At 41.9% G+C, this 18,614-nt stretch overlaps 1 protein-coding gene across 2 annotated transcripts in view; it reads left to right on the top strand.

Annotated features, from left to right (window-relative positions):
* Positions 1 to 17,276: 17,276 nt before the first annotated feature.
* The window catches only part of VAC14 (VAC14 component of PIKFYVE complex), a 98,197-nt gene continuing 96,859 nt past the window's right edge, over positions 17,277 to 18,614 (top strand). For both annotated transcript variants that reach the window (XM_068527467.1, XM_068527468.1), the window contains exon 1: positions 17,277 to 17,668. In XM_068527467.1, coding sequence (XP_068383568.1) covers positions 17,565 to 17,668 — 104 coding nt within the window. In that variant the 5' untranslated portion in view covers positions 17,277 to 17,564. The remainder of the gene's footprint in view (positions 17,669 to 18,614) is intronic.

Genomic DNA, 18,614 nt, shown 5'->3' with positions numbered 1-18,614 from the left:
CACTGCACCACCAGGGAAGTCCCACACCACTTCTTAAAAATAGTTTCTACTTCTCTGGTGAGATTTCCTATTTCTTAATTTATTACAACAAATTTCCCTTTATATTATTGAGCATACTTATGATGTTTGCTTTAAAATCCTTATGTTCTAGGGACTTCCCTGGCCGTCCAGTGGTTAAGACTCCACGCTTCCACTGCAGGGGGCAGAGGTTCAACCCCTGGGCAGGGAACTAAGATCCCACATGCCACACGGCCAAAAAAAAAAAAAAAAGAAAAGAAAAAGAAAAAAGGCATAAAAAATCCTTATGTTCTAATTCAATGTCTCAATCGTGTTGAGGTCAGATTCCATTTATTGTCTTTTCTCTTGGACAAAATTCACATTTTCCTGTTTCTTTCTATGTCTAGATTTTTTTGACTATATCTCGGACATTCTGAATGATTTGTAGAGATTCTGAATTATTTTGTGGTTCTCTGAAGAATCCTGATATTTCTATTGCAACAAGCAGTTAACTCGGCTGAAGTCAAACACCAAACTGTTTTTCCTTTGATGGGCAACAGTTGAAGTATCTGTTCAGATCTTTTGGATTTACCTGGACTGCCTGAAAACAGTCTCATGCACGCCCAGTTCAGGAGTCAGGTGATGATATGGGTGAGTTTATAAACAAAATTTAGAGCTCCCCTTTGTGATTCTGTCATTTCCTTACTCACTTTCCAGCTGCTGAGGTCACCCCAAATCCTGCTCTCAAAAATCCTATTTAAGTTTTAGCTTGGCCTGCATATTGGAGTAATAAATGTGATACACATGGGAAACTCATGCAGTGCCATTCCCCTTTTCCAAACAGATACTCCTCCAGTTCCTGCCTGCTTTTGGTTGTTCTCCATTTTATTCAAGCAGTTAAACTTCCATCTTTTTGATAGATTATAATTGTTACCACAGAAGGGTTGTTCAAAAAGGTGGTACTGGGCTTCCCTGGTGGTGCAGTCGTTGGGGGTCCGCCTGCCAATGCGGGGGACACGGGTTCGTGCCCCGGTCCGGGAGGATCCCGCATGCTATGGAGCGGCCGGGCCCGTGGGCCACAACTGCTGAGCCTGCGCGTCTGGAGCCTGTGCTCCGCAATGGGAGAGGCCGCGACGGTGAGAGGCCCGCGCACCGTGGTGAAGAGTGGTCCCCGCTCGCCACAACTGGAGAGGGCTCTTGCACGAAAGCGGAGACCCAACACAGCCAAAAATAATAGATAATAAAAAGGTGGTACTCCTTTCCTTACCAGAATCAATGGTAATTCAATTGGGAGAGGTAAAAATGGTACTAGAAGAATTGGATATCCATATGAAAAAAGTGAATCTTAAACCTCCCCTCACACAAAAATTAACACAAAATAGATCAGAGATCTAAATACAAAAGCTGAAACTATAAATCCCAGAAAGAAAATCTTTGTGACCTTGAGGTAGACAAAGATTTCTCAGGACACAAAATGCATCAATCATGAAATTATAAACGGATAAACTGGACATCATCAAAATTAACAACTTCTCCTCTAGAACAGACATCATTAAACAATGAAAATGCAAGTCTCAGACTAGAAGATATTCTGAACATGTGTAATTGACCAAGTACTTTTATACAGTATAAGGAACTTTTATATCTCAATAAAAAGAAGACAAGCCAGTTCTTAAATTGGCAAAAGATCTGGATAGACACATCCTGAACACTATCTGAATACCCAAAGAACACATAAAAACATGGTCAATGTCATTAGACACCAGTAAAGTACAAATTAAAACCACAAAGAGATATAAATAAATATCCACTAGAACAGTTAAAATTCAAATAATTAATAGTTCCAAGTGTTGACAAGGATATGGAGAATTGCAACTCTCATACATTCCTGAAGGGAACATAAAATCATATAAATACTTTGGAAAACAGTTTGACAGTTTCTTATAAAATTGAACAATTACTGTGTGATCCAGCAATTCCACTTCCTAGGTACTTAACCCAAAGATTGCATACAAATGTTCACAGCAACTTTATTTATAATGGCTTCAAACTGGAAACAACCCAAATGTCAATCAACATACAAATGGATAAACAAATTATAATATATAAATATAGATATAGAAACACCAGGGAATTCCTTGGTGGTCCAGTGGTTAGGACTCTGTGCTTCCACTGCAGGGGGCACAGGTTCCATCCCTGGGTGGGGAACTAATAGCCTGCAAGCCACACGGTGCAGCAAAAAAAAAAAAAAGAATTTCATTCCATAGAAATACCATAATACTGATACACACTAAAACAGGAGTTAATGTCAAAAACATAATACTAAGGAAAAGAAACCAGATACAAAACAGTACATACTGTATAATTTCATTTATATGACATTAGAGAAAGTCAAAACAAATCTATAAAGTCAAAAAGCACATTAGTGGTTGCCTAGGGTTGGAGGGGAAGGGATAGAAAATGACTGAAAATGGGACAAGAGAACTTACTGGGGTAAAGGGAGAGAATGGGGAAGAAGCTATGTCTGAGAAGAACTGATCAGGAATTTTACAAAACTGGTAAAATATATCAAGCCATGATTCAACCCTACAAAAGGATAAACAGTATGCATTATTAAAAAAATATATAAGCCTAGGCACACCATATTAAAGTACTGAAAATCAAAAAGGGAAAATCTTAAACGGAGTCAAAGAGGTAAGTTCCTTTTAAAGGTGTAGAAGTAAGTCTGATAGCTAACTTCTAAGGAAAATCAGTAAAGACCAGAAGGCAATGGAATTACACCCTCAAAGGGATGGGAAAACCAAACTATCGATCCATAACTGACAAAACTATCCTTCATCAATGGAGGTGAAATGAAGACTTTTTTCAGATATATGAAAAATTATGAGAATCTGTCCTCAACGAATCCATATTCAAATAAATATTGAAGGGCATTCTTCGGGCAGAAGGAAATGATCCCACCAATGGAAGCTAGGAGAGGAAGGAATGAAAAGTCACAAAAAAAGGTAAATCTACAATAACGATAACGTCTTAGGGGATTTTAAATACATAGAAAATTAAAATATAATAGCAAAATATGAAAACATGAGAGTAAATGTAAGGCAATGATAGATTTGATAAATCAAGAATATAGAACAGAGGGGGGAAATGAAATTATTTAAAAAATCAATCCAACAGAAAGAAAAAAAGAAAAAAAATGAGACAAATAATAAGATGGTAACTATCAAATCAATGTATTTTTAATTGTTAATATATTAGTAATTATATTAAATAAAGAAGGGCCAATTGCAGGGATCTGATTCCTAACCACTTGACTCTTCAGGACCCCAAGACCTCATCTCTTGAGGCTGTATGTCTCTAAAATTCAAGCCTCGGGACTTCCCTGGTGGCACAGTGGTTAAGAATCCGCCTGCCAATGCAGGGGACACGGGTTCGATCCCTGGTCCAGAAAGATCCCACATGCCGCGGAGCAACTAAGCCCATGCGCCCCAACTACTGAGCCTGCACTCTAGAGCCCACGAGCCACAACTACTGAAGCCCGCGCCCCTAGAGCCCGTGCTCCGCAACAAGAGAAGCCACAGCAATGAGAAGCCTGTGCACCACAACGAAGAGTAGCCCCCGCTTGTCGCAGCTAGAGAAAGCCTGTGCACAGCAACGAAGACCCAATGCAGCCAAAAATAAATTAATTAATTAAAAAAAAATAAAACTCAAGCCTCTTGATTACTGAGACCTGTATCTCCTTACTCTCAGTATAGCAGTTTGATCAGCCTGCAGCGTTATTGCTCTTTTCTTCCAGCACTTTGTTTCTGGACCCCGGGGACTTTACTTTTATATGATATGTATATATATGTTTGTAGGAGAGGGTATTTTAGGTTATCTTTTCCTCCACTATGCAAAAACAAAAAATCTTACCTACCCAGTGTTTTTCTTTTAATTTATGTCTCACCAAGCAAGCACAGTAGTTATTTGCATTTTAAAGTATTGTATTGCTAATTGCTGTAGGGAACTAGGCAGTGCCTAGCAAAAGTAATGAAGATGAAGAATGTTATTAGGACAGCAGTGACAAACTACCATACAAACTGAGAGGTTTAAAACAACAGAAATTTATCCTCTCTCAGTTCTGGAGATTAGAAGTCTGAAATCAAGGTAGCAGCAGGGCCATGCTCCCTCTGAGGACTTGAGAGAAGGCTCCCACTTTCCCTCTTTTTAGTTTCTAGTGGTTGCTGAAAATCCTTTGTGTTCTTTGGTTTGCAGCTGCGTAATTCCAATCTGTTTCCATCATCACATGGCCAGAATCTTCCCTCAGTGTGTGTGCTCTCTGTGTCTCTGTATTCAAATCTCCTTCTTCTTTCTCTTGGAAAGAAACCAGACACCGGATCAGGACCCACCCTAATCCTGTATGACCTCATCTTAGCTTGGATAAAATCTTCAAAAACCTTATTTCCAAATAAAATCATATTCACAAATAACAAGGGTCAAAGACTTAAACATGTTTTGGGGCAGGGGGGACACAATTCAACCCACACCAGAGACTGTCTCTAAATTTAAGAAGCTGTACAGAGTTCTAGTAATTTCTATCCATATTCTGCAGGTCTGGGTTTCTGGAAGGCCTCCTGTTTGCTTCATTTCTCTGCGAGTAGTGCTTTTTAAATGACCCTAGCACTCTGAACTTACAACTCCTATAAAGCCCTCTCTACAAAAATTTCTCTTTCCAGGTAACAGGCTTGATGGTGTAGTTAGAATAAACTCCTACCCTCCTTGAGGACAGGGATCAAATCTTTATAATTCCCTAAAACCAGAATAGGGACTGATACCAATAAACTAGAAACCATTCAAGTTACCCTCGTTTCAGCTGTGTTATCTGTTTCTCATGGGACCTCCTGATTAGGTGATTACCTTTTAACTGAGCTCCTCTCCCATGTAAGAAAGATCTCCTTATGGCTTTTCCTCACACCCCACATCCTTGTTTTCCTCCGAGACTACTTGATTGACTTCTGAGAGCAGAACCACTTTACAAAATATGCATTAGTGAAATTGCGTTCAGGTCATCATGCTTTACATTTTTGCTTGGTGTAGTATTTCCAAAGGAAACCACAACTTCTTTAAAAGAAGTTATACGATTACGACTTCATGAATGCAAATCAGTCTTCCCCCAACATCCTTTTCTCAATTGGTTGTTATCTATCCTCAGTGGTACATTTGCTATTGTGCTTTTTTTTTTTTGAGAGTCATCAGGGCTTATTTTATTTCATTTCATTTTATTTTATTTTTTTGGCCACGCATGCAGGATCTTAGTTCCCCGACCAGGGATTGAACCCGCGTCCCCTGCACTGGAAGCATGGAGTCTTAACCACTGGACTGCCAGGGAAGTCCCTGTGTTCTTTTGTAAGGAGAAAAATTTTACCTTATTTATTCCTTCCAGGTTCTACCTCCATTTTGTTGTGTCCTTTGCATTTTCTTATAAAAATTATTTGAAATATTCTAAAAGTAAAAAATCAAGTAAAACTAACTCCTATATACCTATCATACAGCTTAAGAAATAACACATTGCCAAATATAGCTTAAACACACTATAAATTCTTCCTTAATGACATTCTTCCTCTCTTCCCTTCCTCCACTACAAGTACATACCACTAGTTATCTCCACAACTAATTACTATCTGGAAACTGATGTTTATGTCCCCATGTCCAATTTTATACTTTTAATAAATTATATTGTGTTCTATAACATATTTTTAAACTTTAATTTGGTATTATACCTGTTAGAGATTACTCTGCAATCTTTTTTTTTTTTTGCTCAAACTATGATTGTGATGTTCATCATATTGATCCATATTTCACTTCATTATTTTAATACCTTCTTCACTTTTTCATTCTGAAGGTATGCAACCATATCTATACTCATTCTTCTACTGATGGACATTAAGTTAGTTTCCAAGTATTTGCAATTATAAACAATGCTGTTTGAATAACCCATAAATGGATCACAACTAGTAGTTTTTTCCCTTTCTTTGAACAGCTTTATTGAGATATAATTCACATACCATAAAATTTGCCTTTTAAACTGCACAGTTCAGTAGTTTTTTAGAATATTCACAACCTATGCAGCCATCACAAGTATCTAATTCCAAATATTTTCATCATCCCCCCCAAAACCCCATGTCTACTCCAAAAAAAAAAAAAAAAAAAAAACCCCATACCCACTCCCCGTTCTCCCCTGTCCCAGTGTCTGGCAACCACTAATTTACATTCTGTCTCTATGGATTGCCTATTCTGGATATTTTATGTAAAGAGACTCATACAGCATGTGGCCTTTTGTGACTGGCTTCTTTCGCTAAGCATACGTCTTCAAGGTCCATCCATGTTGTAGCATGTACATTAATTTGATTGTAGTGATGATTTAATGGGTGTATCCATATGCCAAAACATATCAAACTATGATTTAATTATATGTAATTTGCTGTAGTTAATTATAACACAATAAAGCTGTCCAAAAAATAGACAAAAGATTTTAATAATGCTCCACCAAAGAAGATATACATATAGAAAATAAATACATGAAAGATGCTCTACATCATTGGTCCTCAGAGAAATGCAATTAAAACTACAATGAGGGAATTCCCTTGTGGTCCAGTGGTTAAGAATCCGCCTTCCAATGCAGGGGACGTGGGTTCGATCCCTGGTTGGGGAACTAAGATCCCCCATGCCAGGGGGCAACTAAGCCTGCATGCCGCAACTAGAGAAGCCCTTGTGCCACAACAGAGACCCAGCAGAGCCAACATTAAAAAAAAAATTTTTTTAAAAACTACAGTGAAACATCAATACACGCTGATAGAATGGAATGGAATAGTTAAATTTAAACTACTAACATCATCAAGAGCTGATGTGAATGTAGAATAACTAGAAATGTCATGTGCTGAGGAGAGGAAAACAAATGGAAGAGCCACTTTGGAAAAAAGTTTGGCAGTATTTTAGGATGTTAAACATACACTTATATGACCTAGTAGTTTCATTCCTAGGTAGTCACCCAGCAAAAATAAAGATCTACGACCTGTAGGCAAATGGTTACAGCAGCTTTATTGCTAATAGCCAAAGCCTGGAAACAACCCAAATGTCCATTAACTGGCTAATGGATAAACAGATTATGGTACATATGTATAATGGAGTACTACTCACACAAAAAAAGGAATAAACTACTGATACATGCAACAACGTAGATGAATCTTAAATGCATTATGCTAAGTTAAAGAAGCTAGACATAAAAGGCATACAGAATTCCATTAACATGATGTTCTCAAAATGCAAACCTATAGTGGCAGATATCAGATCAGCAATTGCTAGAGGATAGGTATGGGGTCTGAGAATTGATAAAGGAGCATGAGAGAACTTTATAAACTTACAGAAATACTCTATATCTTGATTATGGTGGTAGTTTACCACTGTTTACATTTATCAAAACTCTAAGAACTATATTCCTAAACAGAGTGAATTTTACCATATGTAAATTAAGCCTCAATAAAACCGACTTTTTAAAAAAAGCAGCAGCCAGGAAAAAAATAAAAGACATTACATACAGGAGAACAAAGATAAGAATGACTCCAAATATATAACTAAAAACCTCCTCTCTCCCTGGATCAATAGACTTTGACTTGCTGGGAGCCGGAAGGGAAGGTGAGGGCTGGGTTTGGCGGTCTCGGAGCCATGCAGTTTCCAAAACAGAAAAGTCTCCAAGACCCAGATCTTCAGACCCTTTGAGCCACCGACCCCCCTGATAGATCTGGACCCTTTGCCAAAGAAGTGCACATGTACACAAAGTTTTGTACTCAAGTTCCTCTCTCCTCCACTTCCCTACGCTCCAGTTCATCCCTGGATCTCTGCTCCCTGGGCTGAGGGTTTAGACTCATTAAAGGCAGTCCATTCACTCACATCAATTCTGTGACCCACAGGTCGTTGTCACAGTATCTTAGCTCTGGAAGTTTCTCAGAAATCACCTTGGTTTACCCCTTCATCTTAAGGAGAAGCTTATGTTTTAGACAGGAAAAAAATTGCCTGAGGTCACATAGGGAATTAGTATTTTTTGGGCACAAAACGTGGTTCCTTTAAGATTAATTTTGCAGGTACATTCTCGCACATTTTCTTTTGGGTGCACACAAATGCCCTCATGTGCTTCTCCCATGTGTTCTGTTTCTTTGTCTGTCTTTTCCTACTCATCTCCTGCGTTTTCCTGTCCAAAACTGATTGTCACTTTGGGTCCAGTTCTCAGGCCTCTCCTTCTATGGTCACATGCCGCTACTCCCACTGTTCTCAAAAAACTTAACCTCAAGCCCCAAGTGAGACTGAGGTCAGAGCTGACTCTAAAGAGGAGTGGAGTAGTGGGGATTGATGCTTTGGAAGATGTGGAAGAAGAGACAAGATTCCAAACATCTAGGCAAGGAACTGGATGTGACAAAGGTAAGGAAGGAAAGGGCCAAGTCGGCCATAATACAAGACATGAGTCACACCTTTAAAAAAATATATATTAAGGGCTTCCCTGGTGGCGCAGTGGTTGAGAATCTGCCTGCCAATTCGGGGGACAGGGGTTCGAGCCCTGGTCTGGGAAGAACCCACATGCCACGGAGCAACTGGGCCCGTGAGCCACAATTACTGAGCCTGCGCGTCTGGAGCCTGTGCTCCGCAACAAGAGAGGCTGCGATAGTGAGAGGCCCGCGCACCGCGATTAAGAGTGGCCCCCGCTTGCCACAACTAGAGAAAGCCCTCACAGAGAAACGAAGACCCAACACAGCCATAAATAAAATAAATTAATTTTTTTTAAAAATTCTTAAAAAATAAATAAATAAAAATTTTAAAAATATATTAACTAAAAACATTTTCAAGTTAAAAAAACACTAACAGGGCTTCCCTGGTGGTGCAGTGGCTAAGAATCTGCCTGCTAATGCAGTGGACAAGGGTTCAAGCCCCGCTCTGGGAAGATCCCACATGCCGTGAAGCAACTAAGCCGGTGCACCACAACTACTGAGCCTGCGCTCTAGAGCCCACGAGCCACAACTACTGAGCCCACGTGCTGCATCTACTGAAGCCTGCGTGCTCTAGAGCCTGTGCTCAGCAACAAGAGAAGCCACCGCAATGAGAAGCCCGCGCACCGCAACGAAGAGTAGCCCCCGCTCGCCGCAACTAGAGAAAGCCTGCGTGCAGCAACGAAGACCCAACACAGCCAAAAATAATTAAAATAAAAAATAAAAAAAACACTAACAGAATTCATTACCAACAAGCCATACCATAAGCAATGTGAAAGGAAGTTTTTCATACTGAAGAAAACTGATGAAAACTTGAATCTACAAGAAGAAATAAAGTGCCAGAAATGGTAAGTTATAGGCAAATAGAATTTACTCTCATTTTTTAAATTTCATTAAAACCTCCTCACAAATAAAGTGCCAGGTCTGGATGGATGCATTGGTGTTTTCTATCCAATATTTAACAAAAAAATACCAATCCTATACAAAATCTTTCCAGAAATAGAGAATACAACACATCTCAAATCATTTAAAGAAGTCAGACATTCTAATTCTAAAACCAGACAATCACAAGAAAGCAAAACCAAGACCAATCTCCCTTATGAACACTCTAAACAATCTTAATATCACATTAAAAGATATGAAAACAGGGACTTCTCTGGTGGTCCAGTGGTTAAGACGCTGCGCTTCCACTGCAGGGGGCGTGGGTTTGAACTAAGATCCCACATGCCCCACGGCCAAAAATAAAATAAAATAAAAAATAAAACACATGAAAAAAATCAGGATACACTATGTTCACGGATGGAAAGACTGAATATTGTAAAGATGACAACTCTTCCCAAATTAACGTGTATATTCAACGCAATTCCTATTGAAACCCCAAAAAGATTTCTCATGGTATTTAATAAACTGATCATAAAAATTAGTATGAAGGGGACTTCCCTGGTGGCGCAGTGGTTAAGAATCTGCCTGCCAATGCAGGGGACACAGGTTCGAGCCCTGCTCCAGGAAGATCCCACATGCCGCAGAGCAACTAAGCCCATGCGCCACAACTACTGAGCCTGCTCTCTAGAGCTCCCGAGCCACAACTACTGAGCCCATGTGCCACAACTACTGAAGCCCACATGCCTAGAGCCCATGCTCTGCAACAAGAGAAGCGACCGCAATGAGAAACCCGTGCACCACAACAAAGAGTAGCCCCCACTCACAGCAACTAGAGAAAGCCTGCGTGCAGCAACGAAGACCCAATGCAACCAAAAATAAATAAATTAAAATAAAATAAAGTTAAAAAAAAAAATAGTATGAAGGATCCAAGGGCCAAGAATAAATAAGGCAAAGAACAACTTGGTATAGGGAGTAAGGGAAGCAGTTAACCTATTGGATATTGCCCTATTTTAGCGCTAACGTAATTAAAACACTGTTATATGTGCAGAGCTAGACACATGCAACAGACTAGAAAAGCTCAAAAACAAACACATATATATTGAAACTATATGGGAACATGACATTATCCAATTGGTGAGGAAAGGATGTCATATTTCAGGGGTTGGCAAAGTTCTGTTACGGGCTAGACAGTAATATATTAAGCTTTGAAGCCCATATAGTCAGTCTCTGTCACAACTCCTCAACTCTGACACTGTAGCACAAAAACAGCCAGACAACAAGTAAACAAATGGATGTGCCTGTGTTCCAACAGAATTTTATTTACAAAAACAGATGGTGAGTCAGATTTGGCCCATGAGCCATGGTTTTGCAAACAGCAACGGAACAATGAAAAAGTTCTGGTAAAAGCTATTTATCACATCATACACAAACTAAGTTTCAGGCGAACTAAAGTTCTAACGTGAAAAAAATAATGCTTGACAATATAAATTATATTCAGGACACGTTATTTTTTCACAATAAAAATTATTTTAATATAAAACATCCAAAAAATTAAGCCACATAAATTATTTTAACTCCCTGTTGATCAAGAATTTTATATGTATAACTGATTCACTTTGCTGTACACCTGAAACTAAATCAACTATACTCCAATAAAAAAAAATTTTTAATTGAATATCAAATTGAACTGAAATAAAAAAGAATTTTCCTACTTTTTATGTTAACTCAAAAAGATACAAAATCTTATCAATTGTCTTCTTGTATGCCTGTGTGCCCATACCCTCGTCTGTGAATGACCTTCCTATAACTTTAGAAAGCATTTCAGTGTCTTCTCTAAAATTCCTAACTCAGTGCTCATTTTGAAGCTATGCTACTAATCTATCTGAGTAGGATCCTATGGGGCCTTCCCAGCACAGATTCTCCCCTCCCCCATGTCCTCCACCTGCCTCTTGTTTGTAGAAAAGCTTTAGCCTCCTAGGCCTTCCCCAAGTCCCAAAGAACAAAATTTAATCAGAAGTGAGAAAATACAGAAACAAAGGAAAACAATCAAGCAAGATCAAATAATAGTTCAGCCATAAAACAAAGTCAAGGACCTTTAGTTCCTCCTTAAGGGCTATAGATAATGTTCTGAGCCATATCCTTCCGCTCTTTTGCAGATACTGAAACCCACACCAGGTGGAAGAAGTTAACTGCATGCTGACCCAGACCAGCTGGAACCAGAAGATTTAATGATATCGACTCCCAATTACCTCACCAACAACCAATTAGAAGAATGTCCATGAGCTGATCATACACCTGGCAACCCTCTCTTCTCATCCGGTCTTTAAAAACCTTTCCCTGAAAGCCATCAGCGAATTTGGGCCTTTTGAGCATTACCTACCTTGACTGCTTGTTTGGTGCCTGCAATAAATGCTGCACTTTCCTTCACCACAACCCAGTGTCAGTAGATTGGCTTTACTGTGCACGGTGGAGCAAATCCAAGTTTGGTTTGGCAACACTAATACAACTGCTTCAGCCTTCTCAATCCCCACTTCCTTGAGAACTACAAGTCTTAAAACAACTCAAATTAAATGACGGCCATTTTTTAGACGTAAAACACTTAGCTGCTTTGGCTGTTTAACTACTTCTACTTTTTAAAAAAATAGAAATAAACCTCTAGAACTGGACTGAGGTCCTTCGGATATCCATACTTCAAAGTGGACTTTAAAACTCCCTGAAATTGGTATAAAATTTCTATGCGTCATATTCTATAAAAAACTCCAAGGTTTTCTTGGTTCTTCAAGGGGACTATGACACACACACACACACCCCCAAGTTAAGAACCTCCGTTTCCAGAGGCTGGACATCCAGAATATGAAGTTGAATTATCAAACTGGAAAGAAAGTAGATTTTCATAGTAACACAGGGGATATAGGAAAAGATGTCCATTTACACTGTAAAACTCCTTAAATGGTTCTGACCTCAATTTGAAATTCAGTGCGTGGGGGCTGGCTGGGGGGGAGTCAGATCATAATAAACACAGAAATTAATGAAAAGAAGTCTTTTCTACCGGTGGTTGTTTTTATGTTTTGGATCACGCCTCAAAGTTTGTACACCAACAGACCTATTGGCTTTGTTCTGTTTTAAGGTCTAGACAGTATTCATAACGCCAATCCGAAATGTATGTCTCAACAGGGTCCGACCAAGAACAAAATAATCCTTTTTTCGATATGACTCCATCCTCATTCAGAGTCAACAACTGGGACAAGAGCTCACATTTCTGTAGCGCTTTATACCGCGCTTCAAGTTGCTCAGGAGTCTTCTCCACACTGTCAAGGGCAGGGAGAAAGTTTCTGACAGTGCTGGTGATGGAGAGCCGGATATAATTACGAAAGAGGTCAGGGGGAGTCAAGTACGCTTGGGAGAGGTGTAAGCACGACAGGGTCGGACGGTTGCTACTGGGGAGGGAAGGAACTGAGAGACACCGTTCGCGAAAGAAGAGGAAAAGGGAGCGTCAGGAGGAGCCTCCGTCCAGGGGCGACAGAAGAGGGGCGGGCGCGTTGTCTCTGAGACGCGAGGAAAACGACGTGAGAGAAGAACCTAGAGGCTGCGAGGAAGCGAACAGAGGGGCTGCCTCAGGGAGGGAAGCAGCCCGGCTGAAGCCCCCCATCTCGAGGCGGATTGTTTGACTCAGCGTCCCTGCACCTCGGCCGCCCTTATCATCCTTCTCCCCTCAGGGTCACTCACCACCGAGTTTGTTGGCTCCAGCAAGACGCCCAGCTCCATTCCTCACCTCACGAACTCCCGGCGCCACAAATTCAAATATGAGTTCCAGAGCCCCGCAGCCCGGAACCTCTCCCAGAGTGAAGGACGGATGGACCAATCGAAGCCCGGCTGGCTACAAATATACAAGGTGGTGGGCGGGGCGAAGGGATGGGGTGGGACCAAACAGCGTTACCACGACGACGGCTTCGGGTGGGCGGGCTGTGGTGACTTAATGGCCAGAGGGTGAGACTCGGCGGGAAAAGCGGTTTTGTTAGGTGGTCCAGGTGGTTTGGGGCTGAGGCCGTCTCCTCAAGAGTAACCGCGGGCCTGTGCTACGGTCACGCCACCTGCCTCCGTTTCCTTTAGCCTTCTCTCTCAGCAAACGATTTTCCTGTCCAGTTATAAAGTGCAAGTTGTTTCCCTAAGGTAAGCGTGTAGTACCACCACCCCTTGTTGGGTAAGGGGTAACGGAAACTTGAGTCCACTTTGTCACCCGGCGAGCGGGTACTAAAAACAGAAATAGGTGAAAATTTGGATTTCTAAACATTTAGTAATTTCTTACCGTGTGAATTTTTACTGTATCGTGCACATTTAGTAGTCTTTAAATATTGGGTGCAACTTGAGTTACAATTAAATTTACCATTCTAGTTCTTTCTGACCCCCAAATTCCATCTGACCGGTTAACGAACAAAGACCTGAATTTTTTAATTTTCTGTAACAGTCTCAAAGATACTCTACCTTAAGTTCTTAATCTCCCCGAAATCTGAAGGCGGATGGTAAAATGGGCAGGTGCTTTGAGTCCAAACCGTTAGAAGAATCAAACTAATTCAGCTGAGGCTCCTCCTTTCTTAGATCATCACTTGAATCTAAAATAATTGAAACCAGATGCCGAACATGGTTCAATGTGTATCTCATTCAATGCTCATGGTCTCACAGAAGTCTCATTTATGAAAGAAAGTAAACATTGTTGAAATGATGGGGGAGAAATAAGGCTTTCTACAGACAAGTAGTTCTTAGAGAAAAAAAAAACCTTACAGCTTTGAAACACGTCTTGTAACAAACCACAAAGTTGTTGTTAAATTCTTTTTTTTTTTTAAAGTTAAATTTTTTTTTTTTTTATTTATGTATTTATAGCTGTGTTGGGTCTTCGTTTCTGTGCGAGGGCTTTCTCTAGTTGCGGCAAGTGGGGGCCACTCTTCATCGCGGTGCGCGGGCCTCTCACTATCGCAGCCTCTCTTGTCGCGGAGCACAGGCTCCAGACGCGCAGGCTCAGTAGTTGTAGCTCACGGGCCCAGTTGCTCCGCGGCATGTGGGATCTTCCCAGACCAGGGCTCGAACCCGTGTCCCCTGCATTGGCAGGCAGACTCTCAACCACTGCGCCACCAGGGAAGCCCTGTTGTTAAATTCTTGTCTCCAAAATCTAAAAGAAAACTTCAGCAGAACTTACCAGCTTATCAAGAAGAATTTCTTCCTCTAGACTTAAGGCAGAGAAGCATTTATGAAAGCTTAGATCTATATGTGTTTAGATACCTGCCAACCCTTTTCTTAAAATTCCATCTTCAAAACCCCCTGCTAATGAACCAGCCAGCTGCATCCTCATCTGGAGAGTCAACTGGGGAAAGAGTCCCTTCCAAACTCTCTCAGTTTGTTGACAAAATTCATTTCCTTGCAGCCATTTGAAGTCCCATTTTCTTGGCAACTGACAAAAGGGGACCCTTTTTAGCAACTGGAGACCATTCTCAGGTCCTTACCAAATGACCTGTCATAAACAGTTCACTGTTGTTACTGTTGACTTCTCAAGGTCAGCAGGAGAATCTCCCTCCCACTTAAAATCTCTTCTAATGGCTTTTAAGTCCACACATGATTAGGTCAGACCCACTCAGAATAATCTCCCTTTTTAGTAACTCACAGTCAGATGATTAGGTACCTCAATTACATCTGCAAAATCTCTGCTATATAACATAATACTTGTTAGAATGACAGTCCATCATATTTACAAGACTCAATCACAATTGAAGGGAGGGGTTTGCACAGGGCATATACCCAAAAGGGAGGGACTCTTAGGGGTCATCTCAGAATTCTACCCACCTATAGCTCCTCACTTGTGTCCCATAGATTCTGATCTGTGGATTGAAAATAACACTCCATTTTCAAAACTGTTATAAGCTTTAAGTGAGTGCTTTTCACTCAGAAAAAAGTACCACCAGTGTTATGTTCACATTGTTAAAAAAAAAAAGAAACAACAAGCCCAAACTGAGTCACTTGTGCTAAACCCATGTCAGCAAATCAAGACTTAATAGCTAACCTAATTGTAGTTTCAGCTTCTCCCAGGAATGTGACTTTTAACTAATTAATTTGGAATTACCTGATCAGCTCTGGTGAGGTAATCTGCATGATAAACAACCCCCTTCTCCCAAGGATGGTGACATACCTGAACCCATCCAGTTCCTTCCCAGCCCCCTCCCCTTTCTGCCTATAAAAGTCTTTGAAGCTCTTTGAAGCTCCTGTCTGCTAGATGGGATGCTGCCAGAGTCATAAATTGTTGAATAAAGCCAATTAGATCCTCAAATTTACTCAGCTGAATTTTGTTTTTTAACAATATGAATCCTCATTGGGTTCCACTGTGATATAGCCTTGTCCTAAGTCCCTGTCCAATGCGGAAGCTTATGATAAGGAACTCTGATGCATCTCCCTGTTACTGTATCTTTAGCCACACTGAATCAATAAAGTGCTTTTAAAATTTTTATCACGTAGCTTCAATTTCTGTTCCAGGATTTAGTGTGACACTTCAAAGCACTTGGAGGGGCTGCTTTCTAGTGGATCCATCTGGAGACCTGCAAGCAGCACATTTGGGGCTTCTGCTGTCTGTAACCCAGCCCTCCAAGGTATCAGAGCATGATAACACATCCTGAGTCCCAAATGGTGGGGTGACAACCACTGTTGGTACCTGAGATTTTAGGTGGCAGTATAAGCAGGTAGAGTAGGGGGTCCCTGGAGAAAGAGTAACAGGCAAGGCTTTCTTGACATAAGAGAAGCGGCCTAAGCTGTTTTGTGACCTAAATCTGGCCACAATGCCTGCCCTGGAACAGGTCTCAGTAATCATTGATATTAAGGGAAGTAAGGGAATGCAAGAACAAAGGAAAAGCAGTCAAGAAAAACAGTTCAACTATAAAACAGAGTCCTAGTTCCTCCTCAAGGGATGTACATAACAATCTGATACGGTTTTTGAGTACTGCAAGAACTAAGGCCCCAACCTAGGAGGAGAATGGAATGATGACATTGACCCTCGTGACTTCAATCAACTAAAGCTTGGACTCTGTCGACTGTGGCCCGAATTCTATGCTGAATTCTCCACTGCTCAAGCCCCTTCATGAATACCCATGTACCTTTAGCTTAAAACTTCCCCAAATTTGCTGTTGGGGGAGACACTGCTTTGGCAGAGATCACTGGTGTTCTCCTTACTTGTTGCAAGAAATAATAAATGCTTCCTTCTCCCTAACTTTGGCTTGGTTGTGACTTTTGGCTCAATACCCACCAAGAGGTGAACCCACTTTTGGGATCACAATAGACAGATTATTCTGTTTTTAATTGCAATTTATTTATGTGTTTTAGAAATATATATATATCACTATTCAAACCCATGATTATAGGGCATAAGCAAGGCTAAAGTAGGAATTTAAATTTTTTTTAAGTTCGTTGATTAGAGAAAATATTTTTTAAATAATAGTACAAGTGGCTAGGATATGGCAAAAATCAAGATGGTTTTACTCTAATTTGGGAATCATAGGCATATGAGAAACTGGCTGGTGACTAAGCAGTGGATGAACTAGTGGATTCAGTAGATATAGAATAAATTATGCTAACCGAGTCAGGCTCCAAGAGCCCTTTCGTTCTCAGGAACGTGTACAGAAGCCCACCATGTTCCAAGCCTACCACGTGCAGGCAGTGGAGTGCATGGTATTCAAGCCTACTAAGCAGGCCTTAAACCAAACCCATACCGTGGGGGTCTACAAGCAGGAGTGTGATGGGAGAAGGTGGAGCCTTGTGGGGGCGTGGCTAATCCACCTGCGGATGCGTGCGGGGGCGTGGCTGGCGAGGGGCGGGTTCTAGCGGCGGAAGGCGGAAGTCGGTGCAGAGTCACCTGATCTGAGTAACATGGCCGCTGCCCCTTGAGCCCGGCAGGTGCTGCCCGGGAGCGGGTCTCGTGAGCTGTTTCGCGGCCAGGGGCAGGTGTACGGAGACTGGGTCCAGGCCCGGGTTCCGAGGCGGCGCGCGGCGGCGCAGCGAGACAGGCGGCCCGGGGCGGCGTGGTCCATGAGCCGGCGCCGGAGGCAGCGCGGAGCCGCAGACTCCCCTAGTCCCGGCGCGGCCCGGGCTGCCGCGGGCTGAGGAGTCGCGGGGCTCCGGGGATCGCCCCGAGCTGCCACCATGAACCCCGAGAAGGATTTCGCGCCGCTCACGCCCAACATCGTGCGCGCCCTCAATGACAAGCTCTACGAAAAGCGGAAGGTGGCAGCACTGGAGATCGAGAAGTAAGAGCCGCGGGCACCCGGGATGGTCGTGGAGAGCGGAGCCGGGACTCAGTCCTGGCTCTGCAGGGGTCCCGCTCTCCGGGCAGCTCCTCACGCCTTTGCAGCCAGTGTTGCTACTCCAGGTTTCAGGCCCTTAGGGCCGTGCTTAAGAGCAGGAGATTGGCAGTCCCAGCTTTGCTTCTGTGTGACATGGGCCAAATTATTTAACCTCCTGGTACCCCAAAGGGGCTGCCGTGAGAACGAAGGGACGAAATGTATGCGTGGTGCTTTGCACAGTGCCTGGCACATGGTGCCTGGCACATGGTGCGTCCTCAGTGTGGTCTCCATGCAAACGAGCAAATCAGAGAGTGACCTCTGATGGGAGGGAGGTGGGAAGCATGAGAATTTGCTAACGATGTTGACCTGCCTCATTTCCTACCCAGCTTCTGAGAAGTGAAAGGGACAGTAAGTTGACCAAGTGGAGAAATCAGCCAAAACCTCAAGGCTCAGAGGGCTGTTTATCTCTGTCATATCACGCTTCCCTGCAAGTGAAAGAAGGAATTATTTGTTCTTGTTTTTGCAGTCTTATTACACGTACAGTAGTACCCTCTTATCTGTGGGGGATATGTTCCCAGACACGCAGTGGATGCCTGAAACCTTGGATGATACCAAGCTCTATATATACTATGTTTTTTCCCATACATACGTTTGTATGGTAAAGTTTAAGCACAGTAAGAGAATATCCTAATGACCGGCATCACCAGCATTGCACTTTAGGGCCATTATTAAGTAAAATAAGGGCTATTTGAACATAAGCACTGCGATACCGACAGCCGATCTGATAACCCAGAAGCTACTAAGTGTGTGGGTATCATATACAGCATAGATATGCTGGAGGAAGGGATGACTAATGTCCTGGTGGGATAGCACAGGATTTCATCTCACCATTCTGAACCGCATACAGTTT

Source organism: Eschrichtius robustus, chromosome 19 (assembly GCF_028021215.1).
Source record: "Eschrichtius robustus isolate mEscRob2 chromosome 19, mEscRob2.pri, whole genome shotgun sequence".
In the NCBI taxonomy this organism is placed as follows: domain Eukaryota; kingdom Metazoa; phylum Chordata; class Mammalia; order Artiodactyla; family Eschrichtiidae; genus Eschrichtius; species Eschrichtius robustus.
This window is presented reverse-complemented; position numbering and strand designations above follow the sequence as displayed.